The following is a 12,711-nucleotide window of genomic DNA, read 5'->3' on the forward strand; positions in this document are numbered from 1 at the left end:
CGCCCTAACGCGGACAGGACCGCGCTGTTTCGAGGAGCACCACGCGGGGGGAGACTGCAGGCGGGAGACCCTGGAGCAAGGTTCCTACAGTCCTCGCTGAAAACGGGGCCAGAAGAGCCCATTGTCAGCCAAAGAATAGTTTTTCCTGGGCCTGAACTTAAAGAAAAATATTACAGCAACTGCCAAGTTGTTTGCTTTATGAGTCTTCTGGAGAAGTTGTTTCAAAAGAATGAAACCAGTCTAAGCCCTTTGTAGAAAGAGAGTAATTTTATAACAAAAGAGGAAAGCAAAGCATGTTGCAATGCCAACACGCCAAAGAAAACCGCTCCAGACACAGGCCCAAGCCAGGCTCGCAGACACTAACCACATGCCTGGCTTCGGGGGTGCCTGGGGGCAGCTCTCCTCTCCAGCAGCCCTGGAGACTAGGCCGGCAAAAAAAATGAGGCACTTCCTAAGACAAACAACGTTTGGAAATACTTGCAAAATGGTCTGAAACACTCACTAAAACTATGGGGCACCCAGTGACGTCTGCCCACTGGCCAGCTTCTCCTGAGAAAGTCTGGAGCTCTATATTTGGAATGCCATAAGGAATAAATCGCCATTTAGGTTGTCTGTATGATGTAGCATTATTTACAAAAAAAATATTGCTTTCAATTACTGTCAAACCTCCTGGTTGATGGCACACACACAAAAAAGGAAAAAAATCATAATTAAAATATAGCAAAAAAAGTTAGTTTGGTCTGCAACAGTCGCGGTCAGGCTCACACGGCCTTCTCACACTTACGTTCTGGATGCTGATCGTCAGCTCTGTCTTGAAATCGCTGAAGTCCTTCGCAAGTTCGTAGCCGTGGTGGTAGAAGGTGAAAAGCCCCTGCAGAAAAGCCAGCAGCTGCGTTGGGGTAGAAGGGATGGAGATGGTCAGTGGAGACCCACAGCCGCTGCCGAGGGGCAACGCGCGCCCAACAGCCCGAGGCACAAACAGTCCCCGCGCTCATGCCAATGTCCCTGCTTCTCCGAGCCCTGTCCACCCCCTGCTTCCAGCCCAGCATCCCCACAGACTCCCCGAGCTCACAAAAAATCCGCTTTGAATGATCTCGTATAAGTAAATGAATAATGCACAACTGAGCAAACCTCCCCTTCCTCGGCTCGCTCTCCTCCTCCCTCCCTTGCACTATTTAAACACTCACTTCTCTGAGAACAGGGTCAAGACTTGTTGGGAAAATCAGGCCATAAGCAAACATGCCCAAAGTCCTGCTTCTCTTAACTTTGATTTATTCTTCACTTAAAAGGAATTACTTTTTGCAAACAGCAGAGAAGGTTTTACATTTCCTAGAGGAGCTTTAAAAGACTTAGCACCTGAGCAGAAGTACATGTCGGGAAACTTATTTTTTCAACTTTTATCATTCCTGCACTCTCTTTCCCCCCTGTAAAAGTTACAGTTTGCTTCAGGTTCCACTCTCTTTTCCCAGTCAAGTCTATTTTCCTTCTAATGTAGTCTTCAGCTGCCAGCGGCACTGCAGCCTGAGAGCAAGCAGCCCCAGCCCATCACAGCAGAGACGACAGCCCAACCAAACCTGGCAATGTTCCCAGTCCGCGTGTGACCGCTGAGCTGAAGACTGATGGCTCCAGGCCCCAGTGCTCGCAGAGGGCGTCCCGACACCCAGGTGAAGGACCGAGGGCATCACCATAGACACTTCTTTTCCTTGCTTCCCCCAACTCTCTCTCTCAAGGAGGTGCATGGGTTGAATTTTCCGCTCCCTGGAGACCTCCCTGACACTTCCAAACCCCACTGGCCTCTCCGGTGCACGCTGGGAACCTCCGCGCCAGCGCCTGGCTCCCTGCGGAGCTGCTGCCTGCTCCGAAAACCTTCACCTCATCTCTTCTGGCTGGCCTGGGCCAAGAAAAACCTAGCACTTCTTTGCTGTGACAAAGGCAGCGGGGCAACACGGCTACGGGCACCCAGCCTGGCCGAGGTGCCATCTCAGCCCCGGGAAGCGGGCCGAGGGGCTGTGCCCTGAGCCGTGCCCACCTGTGGGGTCACCACATATGGGTGCCACCAGTGTTGTCCAGCCCTTATCCCTCAAATAAAAGGGAAAACGTTTCACGTCGTTTCAAACAAGCCAGCTGGTATAAAAACAACACGCCTGTCAGAAACGTCTTGCAGGCTAAAGGAGTTTGAACATTCACTTACAGGTTCCACAAACTCAAACATCTTCCTTTCCTGGACTTCTTGCACCTTGAAGACATACTCCAGGGAGACTTCGTAAAAATGCTGCCGAACCAGGTCCACCTGGCTGTCTGCCTACAAGCGCCACGGAGATTAAAGAGGAAACACAAAATCACTACTGACAGCGAACATTTGGCTTCAAGATTAGAAGACATCTGGGTCTAATGGGAATGAGTCCATGCAGAACGTAAATTCAGCTTCAGACACCAGTGCAGGGCTGGACAGATGGCATGGTGACTAAATATAAACTTGATTCACACAAACAGGCTCTTTCTTCAGCTGAAAAAAATGTTTTTGATGACTTATGTTCTCACCTCCTTGACAGCTGTGTAGAAAAGCATGCATTAGAAGCAAGACATGAGAAATCTCTACATACTTGACAATAAGAAACAATTCTCCATTTTCTGGAAAGCACCACGAAGGGGAATTTCCAGGAACGTTCTGTGTTTGAACAAGGTGGTGTACGTGCCCCACCGCCCTCTAACAAGGACATCTCAGTTCAGCGGGTCAGCAGATAGCAACTCCCCACTGCTTTGAAGCTAAGGCCCAAGTGAGCCCAAATAGGGATACGCCTCAATCACAGTGCACAAAAATAGCCTCATCGTGTACGTGCACCAGAGCCACCACGTTCAGAGCAGGGGAAGGAGTACAGGTGCCACCTGGCTGCCTTCCTGTGTCATGGATTTTTACTATTTCCATAGGCGAAACTTTGTGCAGAACACCCTGGACCTGTGATATAAGGGAAGTCAGTCCAGGCGATCTATGATCCTTCTGACCTTGATTTTGGTCAACTCCGTGTTGGTCTAAGATCCTCCAGTGCAAACTGATTGAGTCATCTTTCAACAGGAGGCAAATTCTCCTATCCTAACTGAGGACTAAGGAGTATTTAACACCTTGGAGTCAGCACCCAGGGAGGCTGGGAATTATTATTACTGTGTTTTACAAAGAGGTAAAACTGCAGCTTTGTCACAGAAGACAAATTCTGCCTTCTCCAGAGGCACCAAGCTATTCCCTCAGAGGCTGCACCAGATCCCCTGCGATGCAGCGTGGACAGCAGAACCGCTCAGCAGGACACAGGGTGGTAGGACCTCCAACTCCGACTCCTCTGTCATCCTCACCGCGGCCTGGGCAGTACAGGACTCCCAGGAAGACCCTTCTGGGGTAGGCGAAGCAATGAGCCAAACCCGAGGGGCAGGCTGCTTCGCACATCCCGCCAGAGCTGAACATGCATCTGCTTTCGTACTCTGCAGACACAGCTGGCAAACATCCACTTCCTCTTAACAGGAACTTATTCTCGATTTTCTCTGTGACAAAGCCGTGAAATGGTATATTTTCACCATGACCTGCCATCAACACTTGTACTATGTATCCACAGTGCAGAGTCTGAGATATTTAGCAAACTGAGTTCTGAAAAGCAGAAAACATGATGCAATAAAGTGACTTTGCCAGCAGTTAAGTGGCAAATTAGACTCAGTGTATTATTTAATTGGTCAACAGCCAAAGCAGCAGAGAATTCCCATGGTTTTTTTCTCTCCTCCTTTTGCTACAGCAGTTGCACATGTGGCCGCCAGCATCCTCCAGATGTGGACAGCAGGAGGAGCACAGGAAATATAAAACACCAAATCTCCCAGACACAAACTCGTCTCCTAGGAAGTCAGGGTGTCTAATAAAGCTTTGGACTGCTAATAAGTGGTTGGTGTTACTTTTTCTAAAACATTATTGTCACATCAGTAACTTTTCCAGGCACATCTGCCGTTCCTCCAGCCCCCTCCCCGGAAAGCCTGTTTGCAAGTGGGAGAATGCCCCAGGCAGCCCAGCAGCATTTCCACACTCTGCTGGATGCCACATCTCCATCTAACAACATGAACGCTGGACTGCTGTTTTCACCCATTTCTCTGTAAAGTTTGAGTCATCAAAATCAGCTTCCTAGTGCAGCGGGGAAAAAGAGGCTGGAAACATGAACACCCGAACTGGGGAGCAGGCACCAGGGAGCACCTTCCCTTGCTGCAAAAGCCGAGTCGGAGGTGGAAGTGCCAGCAGATGGCACCAGCCGCCAGCGCGGCCGAACCAGCCTGGCCTCAGCGGTAAACAGCCGGCGGGATGTATGGCAACCCGGACCCTTACCCCTTCCTCGACTCGGGTTGGGAGGAAAGCGATTATTTGCTCCACGGACGCATCTGCACTCTTGACTTGGGCTACGTCCCCAGCACTGCTAGACACCGTAATGAAACCCGAGTTATTCCAGTGCAAAAGTCACTGCCTGTGCCCCTCGAGTCCCTCCAAAAGGGCTTCGTGACCTACCAGCTTTACACTTAAAAGAAAGCGCACACATCCTGCAAGGACCAGCCGAAAGCGGGGCCGGTTCAGGGTATCCCAGACTTGGGAGAAGGGACTGAAAACTGAGTGCCGTCACCCAATAAGAGCATTTGGCACAGCAGCAAACTATGTCCCGACTAAGTAACAGGCTTCTAAGGCAGTTTAAAAGCATTAAGCCTGATCGCTCTTCCCAGGAAGCACAAAGGCAGCACAGCCATTTCCAGAGAAGGAAGCCAAAGACATCCGTGACATCACGGCACACAGGAGGCCTCCGGCAGAACCACTTCCCTTTTGTTACCTTCTTTAATTATAAACTCGCTGTCCTTTTTGATTGCTATCCGTTTGGGGATCTCTCAAATCTACGTACCGAAACAGCTCTGTCCCTTGTGATAAGAAGAGGGCAAAACGCTGCCACTCGCAGCCAGAATGAGGGAAAAAAAAATGAATCTACATCCAGGAAAAACAAAACAGTAAGCTGCATAATGTATTCAAAATGATGTCAACACCAGGTACTACTAGACATGGAAAACTAGAGGTTGGTCTCACCTCCTGGAGCTGGGATTCTTTCTTCTTAGAAGACAAGTTTAAATGCTTTTCTAGGACACCACAATACTTCTCAGTCTCCTTGTCGTATTTCTTTTTGGCATCCTACAAAACAGAACAAAAAGTGTCATACCAGATACAACACTAGGAGACTGCAATGGCATCGTAGCTGCATTACACAGGGCTTGCGAGTCCCAGGCACGAGCTAACCCCCTTTTGCAAAGCCTGTACCGGACAGGCCAAAACCCAAGGGGCACCGAGCGGACGCAGGAAAAAGCAAAGGATTTTACGCAAGCCAGGCAGCGCCGGTCGGCGCGGCAGGTTCAGGACGCAGCGGCTGTGCCGCTCTCGGGGGAGCGGGACAAATGTTCTCTGGTGGGGACCGAAGTTCCCCTGCAACGTTCATTGCTTTACTGATGGGAATTTCATCAGCTAACGCATTTCCGCCAAAACGAGCGAAGCGCGAGGGGCGCTGCGGGAGGGCTGGTCTCTGCGCAGGTGCCCCAGCCCCAGGCGAGCGCCGCTCTTCAGCCCACGGGCAGAAGCTCCAAACGCGGGCTCGAAGACGGGGACACACGTCCACCGCAAAGCAGGCTGAGGCCATCAGCTGCCTCTAACTGTGACCATCAGGCAACGACGGGAAAGCGGATTTCACTACCAAAACCCAAGACTTGGGAGAGCTTCTTCTCTATCACCAAGGCCCAAAGCTCATTAACGCTTCCAGTCCCAGCACTCATCCAAAGATAACACAGTGAGGAAAGTGTTTGCTACCCAGCTAATGAGAACATCATCACCAGTTTCTCATCCCATCCCCTGCCAAACCCAGCAGTGGGTTATCCTAGCTGTTGCTCAGGATGATGATAGAGTAATTTGGTTATTTGTGCCAGGAGTGTCAAAGGAGGACATCAACCTTAACTTTTCTTTTCCACCCTCATCGCAACAGAGGTCAGTCGTCAACTTGCACACGCAGTATTCAGAAAGCTCGAGCAAACTTAACCCTCTGCAAGAACCTTGTTTTCTAGAGCCTGCACTAGGCAAAGAAGCCAGGTTTATTTTAAGTTTCTTCTAAAAACTTATAGCAACCCTAAAACCACACCCGGAGAAGACACGCTTTGAAGGGCCCAAGTTGGACAGAAAATGAAGGAAGTGGCAGGACAGCAGCTCCCCAACCCCGAGCACGCCTGCTTTTGATCAGCTGCACATACACAGCGCTCCGCTCACGTCGTTTGCTGGACGTAATGCAAGAGGCTCTCTGCTCGCGGGCCAGCTGTAGATGGTGAAAGAAACCTGGGCACCGGCCAGCCCGTAGTATCAAAGTAAAGGTGTCAACAACAGCGTCCCAGTACGGTCCCCCACTCCTCGGCTTCAGCGCACCCATCCAGATTACAGGCTGCAGGCATCCGCAGCCCGTGCCAAGAGAGGGAAAGGAAAAACATTCCTGAAAGAGTCAGGAGCCATCAGCTTTCACCATGTGCTGAAGCTTCCAAGTCCTAGAGAGCAGCACGGACAGGAAGATATCAGGCAAGTTCAAACCACTAACGCAACAGCAACAGGAGCCGAAAGAAAAATTAGGCAGGCATTTGGGCCAAAAAACGGCATTCTGCGACAGCTGTGCTCCCGGGGTGGACAGGCAGAAAAGCAAGGGCGCAGGCGGCGATTCCCGAGAGCCCTGGCTGCACGCAGGACGCATCCAAGGGGCGCAGGGCCAAGGCACACACCGGGAAAACAACGCCGCACGGCCACAGAGTGCCTTCCCCGGAGCCGCTGCTGAGCGGCCGCGCTCTCAGGCCCCCGCACAGCGTCCGCGGGACCCCGGCGTCCCGTCGGTCCCCCCTCGGCATCGAGATGGGGCTCGGAGGGCGTCGCTCCGCCCCAGGGCTCGTCGGCAGACAGCGCTGCTTCCACCGAGCCGGCGCGGGAAAGCCCAGGCCAGCTCGCGCCCGGTCCTGCCGCCCGCATCCGAGCAGCACAGTCCACTCGCTTCCTCCCACGCTCCTGTATTAAAAGCAGCATTTGGCAAACAAAACCCAGGGAACGGGCAAACGCGCCAGTGCTGGAAGTTAAACCGCGAGCTCCGGCCTTTCTTCAAGGTGCCAACTATGAAATCCACAGCTGACGTCTTATTACATCTATAGGGGAGGCACAGCCGCACCAGCAGCGCCCTGGGGGAATTTCCAGCGGTATGGACACCCCCGGTTAGCCCCCGCAGGCACGCCGCCCCCACCACTGGCCCCTTCCGCCTTTCCTGTCCAAGCCAGCACACCCGAGCGTATCTTTCTAAGGTCGCCAGCGAGAAATAAGGGCAGGCAGCCCCCAACGGTTTGTCCGGCGGAGGCACTTCTGTCGGCACGGGAGAACGGTTATATCCACAGGAGCTGCCACGCGCTAATAACTGGCTCATTTCTGAAGGACCGCTTGTTTTTTAGCTGCGCAGAACAAGACAGGCCGGCCCAGGCGGACGCACCGTCGCGCCTCCCCAGTGCTCCGGTGCAGCGGGGAGCTCAGCACAGCACCGCAGCGCAAATACTGCCCTGGCTTGCTGGCACGCGCTTCTCGCAGGCAGCAGCAGGTTGTTATAACAACAGAAGAGCAGCGGACAGCATTTTTCATTTCAGAACAAAGACAGGAAAGAAATTGGAAAATAAAATAAAATAAAAGCACAGGCTGTGTCTCACAGCAGCTCTCAGACATCCTGGGGCAGGGGCCAGCTTTCCCCAGGTCCACCCTTGCCGTTAAACGCCGTCCACGTTTCCACAGAACGTTCCAGGGGCTCGTGCGGGACGGCAGAGAACAGACCCGAGGCTTTTTTCAGGCAACTGAGAATTCGTCTGAAAAAATGCTAATTCTGGTTTCGAGGTTTGGAGGGAGAATAAAAATTTACTTAAGCCGGCAAGTGATTTTTGGCCCATGGCTCACCTCTGCACATTGCTCGGTTACAGGCAAACTCGGAAACACTGAGGTGCTTTAACGCGAGCTGGAATTGTCCCCGTCTCTCCGTCCCGCAAGCAAAGGACTTCTCCCCCGTGTGCAGTGACCAGCTCAGACCTGTCCCTGTCCCCGAGCAGGCACGGCCATCGCTTTTCACGTTTCCTTAGAGGAGGAGGTCTGGAGAAGTTCCCACAGATTTTTCCTCTCCTCAGCCAAGCAGCTCCTGTTCGGAGCGGGCGCAGAGGGTTCCTGAGGAGCCGGCGACTCGCCGCAGGAGCAACCTACCTTAGCGGCGCCGATCTGCTCCTTGCGGAACTTCTCCAGCGGCGTGATGAGCACCTCGCTGGCGTTCTCGATCTGCAGAAAGACCGGCATGAGTCACAACTCCTCTCCTCTCGCGCCTGCACCCAGCTGGACCACGCGCTCAAGCACCGTGGGTGTCCAGCTTAGATCTAAGATACCTGCGCCGCATCGCGGCGTTTCTCTGTTCAGTCCCTCCAAACATACACCAACATTGCAGCCTCCTGGGATGAGGACCCTTTCCTAGGAAAACTCTCCTGCAGCCCACTGAGACCTGCTCCCTTCATCTTCTTCCAGATATACACTGGATTAGGATCCAGACAGGAGACTGAAGATATTTGAACCTTGATATTGATATTTGAGGAGAACCAACTGTTCTCTTTACCCCAGCGTGTCCTACCAGCACCACTGCTGGCCAGCTGCAAAAAGCGGAAGGGGGATCGGGGCCGTCCCAGCCTGCAGCGCTGCTGTGCACCACGACGGCGTGGACACCACCCCAAGACCTGCTCGCAGGGACGCCCCGGCCAGCGGAGAGGGGCTGCTAGCCGTGGTCCCCTCAGTGCGGACCCATTCAGTGGGGCAGCGGCTCAGTGACGCGCTGCCGACACTCATCCCTCGAGGATGACTATTCCCATTCTTCTGCACCCACGACCCAGCGATCCGGCTCCTCCACGAGGAGAGAGGTAGGACAGGAGAGGGGATGGGACACCTCCGGCTGCCCTAAGCCCACCAGCCTTGGGCATCCCTGCACCCTCCAGGAGGTGGCCGGTCACCACAGAGCCCATACCATGCGCATCCGCTCGTCTTCCAGGTTCCGGAGAACAGTGGCAAACTCTTGGAGAGATTTGGCTGAAAGAGACATAGCAACAAGTTCAGGTTTTAACACTTTCTTTTTTTTAAACTTCTAACATCGAAGTAGTCATAGCAACACATCTCTAGTGACCACCATTCCTCAGGGAAGATACCCCGGGCAGTCAGGCCAGATCACACTGCAGATTAGCTCCAGGCAAGCATAATCCCAACTTTATTAGGAGGTCGGCTGCTTCTTGGAATCCGTGAGCAAGGGAACTGGCTTTCAAACCTTTGGGGAAGCAATACCCCAAACCAGCTAACGAGCCGGGCGACGTTTTCCCAGTGAGCGTGCTGCATTCACTTGAGACACCGCTGCGCACGTCACAAGCTCAGAAGCAGCAGCAGTTTTGGGGCTCTTTGCACAAGCCTGCTCAGGTTTGAGTTAGCTTCAATTCATCTGTCCCAGGCAAGTCAAAGCTGCTTCTTTCATTTTGCTGACGCACCGGGGAGGGATGTACACACACCAAACAGGAATAGGTGAACCCTGACTGTTTAGAAGTACCGTAGCAGAAGTAGACAAACCAAAAGTTTGATTTTTCCCTGCTACACATTCAGAATATGCTGCCCAGGCCTAAGGCTGCTGGATTTGTACAGTAAAATGAATTATTATGCAGCTCCCACATAGGGGCAGAGGACTGAGCAGGCTTTTTATCCTCTTTGTCCTCTCCCCTAGAAACGCTTACAGCTACCTACAAAAACGACTGGCAGCAGAGCAGCCACAGCCCCACGTTCCCACCTCCAGGGAGAAGGACAGCGCGTTAGTCCCGAATCTGCTCTGCCCAAAGGACAGTCGCTGATCAGCCCGACAGCTTAACACAGGCCTCAGCTGCGCTCAGCACACAAGTGACAGTTCACCGCACCAGCTGCATCTCAGCAAGAGGACTTTGATGAGAAACTGTTTTTGCCACAAGACCAAATACAAATAAATGAGCAAAGTGTTTGCACAGGAAGCTCTGAAAGTTCAACTTGTGTAGAAGTGTGATGATATTGAACAGAGTGGGAGAAGTTGCTCCTCTGAGCCTAGCAAAGACTGCACCCACCTTTGGTAGAGCCAGGTTCACAATTTGGAGAGCACTTCCAGGCTCTCGATGGCTTGTTCACGTGGACAGCGAGTGCCCGAGGTGTCCTTTCCCTACCACAGCCCGGCTAACTGGACTGCAGTTTGTCTCGCTTCCAGATCACAATCCCTTGTAGTACGTTTAGCTGTGACTACATCCCCAGATCACTGCTCTCAAACGGGAAAGGGCAAACGGCAGGATAATCTAGATGGTTTCAGATACGGACAATCTTCTTCCTTGCCTTTCCGACAGGGCTAGATTTAGGGCAAGAAACTACAATGGTTCTCCATGCGAAGGCTTTGCCAACATTGAATTAAAAGGCATATGCATTTCCATAGGGCAGGAAAGATTTCAGAAGAATTTCTGGGCCTCTTGATATCCGTGTGTGTATTTCTATGTCGTGTACTATGAGCTCTGATCAGCCCACGGATCTGGAGCACAGCTTCAGTGCTACCCATTTAAACCAACACCCAGCACTTACCTATGCAGATCTCATCATCTGTCTCAGCGTCACCTATGCAGCGGAATTTGAATTCATTTAGGGAATCTGCAAATTTCCGCTTGGCTGAGGACAGATCTGTCGAGAAAGGAGAGAGAGAAAGGAAAACGCAGATATTAAAGACGGTATGACCCAGACAGTCGCATAACCTGAGCCAGCAAATCCCCTGGGAGGAATCTGTGCGATTTGGGCCCCCCCGTTGCAATCCCAGCTCCAGCTAACCCGATGGGAACACTGTCCTTGTCCTTCGCATGCGCTGCGGGATGGCTGCCTTGATGAGCCCCACGCCGACGACCGCCTCGCCATACTGTGGGAGACGTAAGCTCAAAACACCTCAACTTATCACGAAAATCCTCCGGGACCTCAGCCCTGGGGGCGTGCGAGCCCTGGCACGCTGCCACAGGGCTGCGGCGGCTCCTGGGCTGCCCCCAAAAGTCGCCAATTCAGCAGGCGCTCGCTACGCCTGGAAAGAGCTCGCCTGAGCGACGGCTCTGCTCGCAAGTGTTAACGCGCGGGTCTATTACTCTGCAAGTCGCAGATTCTCTCCGAGATCTGAATCCTATTAAGTTATTACTTGGAACGAGCTGAGCCGAGCCGGGATTGGCTTTTCGAACCGGCCCTGTAACCTCACCCACGCAAACACAGCTGCCGCCTGGGCACCCTGAGGCCAGCCGGCTTTGACGGGAGCTTGTACTCGAACAACCTGAGAGCCTCAGGGAACGCAAACAGCATTAAGAAGACGCTGTGCTGAATCCCCTGTGTAGTATGCCTTCGCTCGGAGTTCCCAAAATTCAGTGATTTTTTTCCTTTCCGAGCATAGGTGCAAAATGCGTGCGCGCACAAAGGCTGCTCCCCCCTCTCAAACGCTTGCAAGCAAGCGGATAGCCGTGAAGGAATCCAGGAGCTTCTCTTTCCCCGTGGGAGAGGGGAGCTTAAAGCTTTCCCCAAGCTTCAGAGCTGCTCTCCAAGCGCCTCTGCCGAGATCCCCGGGGCTAAGGCTGCCCGCGTTTCAGCACACGAGCGGAGCTGCACCGGGCTGGCTTTGCAGAGCTAGCCTCCTCGAGCAGCAGGGAAATGCTAAAACGCGCGAACGCAACGGAGGGGACGAAGGGCGGGAGGCGTGGGGGCTTGGCCGGCAAGCAGGACGAGGACGGCTATTCCCACCGTTCATCAGGCTGCTTCACCTTTACGCTGCTCCTCGGCAGCGGAACGGGGACGGCCGGGACAGGCAGGCCCACGGAGGGGGACGGAGAGCCGGGGTCCGGACGGCGGCATCCTCCCCGATAACAACGAAACGGCGTTAAGGGCTCGCGGGGCCGCTCCTCTCCCCAGGGGCGCCCAGGCTGCCCGCGGGGCATCCTGCCGCGCTCTCCGCCGGCCCGACGCTACCCTGACGGCACCGCGTGCTGCAGACCCCCCATCAAAACAGCTCCGCCGCGACGGCGCTCGCTGCCGCGGCTTTCTGGGCACGATCCAAGCACCGCATTCCGGCACGGAGCGGAGGAGCGGAAAGAAGCTGGTGCAAGGTCTGGGCGGGAGCCAGGCTCGCCCAGCCGCCGGCCTCCGGCGGGACAGGGAGCACACCGGGGTCAGCAGTGTTTGCTTTCCGAGCAGCATCCGTTGCTACGGCCGCCCCCTCCCTCCCCGAGGTTACATGCAGCGAGAGAGTCAGGCCTTGCTGCTCCCCCCCCCCCGCAGCGCCGCCGGGAGCAGGGGGCAATGCACGGGTGCAGCTCATCACACGCACGCCAGCGAGCCTCGAGCGGCCACCGCTGCGCTCGCCGCGTGCTTTGGGGTATGAGCCAAGCACAAGCGCTCGCAGCAAAGCCGAGAAGCCCGCAGAGACAGCGCGACCCTCAGCGTTATCCCGCGGGGCGTTACGGCAGCGGGAGACAGGAGACAACTTCCAGGGCACGGCGGTAAAAGGAAAGCCGCTCGCAGCTACTGGCTGAACAACGGGATCAAGCCACGGGGGTAAAGCAACGGCT

The 12,711-nt window shown here is 54.0% G+C and overlaps 1 protein-coding gene across 3 annotated transcripts in view; it reads right to left on the minus strand.

Annotated features, from left to right (window-relative positions):
- Positions 1-12,711, minus strand: part of ARHGAP26 (Rho GTPase activating protein 26) — a 165,617-nt gene that overhangs the window by 107,432 nt on the left and 45,474 nt on the right. For all 3 annotated transcript variants that reach the window (XM_067305020.1, XM_067305019.1, XM_067305021.1), the window contains exons 2-7: positions 10,706-10,801; positions 9,102-9,163; positions 8,300-8,371; positions 5,090-5,191; positions 2,192-2,302; positions 785-889 (exon numbers count right to left, since the gene is read on the minus strand). In XM_067305020.1, coding sequence (XP_067161121.1) covers positions 785-889; positions 2,192-2,302; positions 5,090-5,191; positions 8,300-8,371; positions 9,102-9,163; positions 10,706-10,801 — 548 coding nt within the window. The remainder of the gene's footprint in view (positions 1-784; positions 890-2,191; positions 2,303-5,089; positions 5,192-8,299; positions 8,372-9,101; positions 9,164-10,705; positions 10,802-12,711) is intronic.

This window comes from Apteryx mantelli, chromosome 14, assembly GCF_036417845.1.
Source record: "Apteryx mantelli isolate bAptMan1 chromosome 14, bAptMan1.hap1, whole genome shotgun sequence".
Taxonomy (NCBI): Eukaryota; Metazoa; Chordata; class Aves; order Apterygiformes; family Apterygidae; genus Apteryx; species Apteryx mantelli.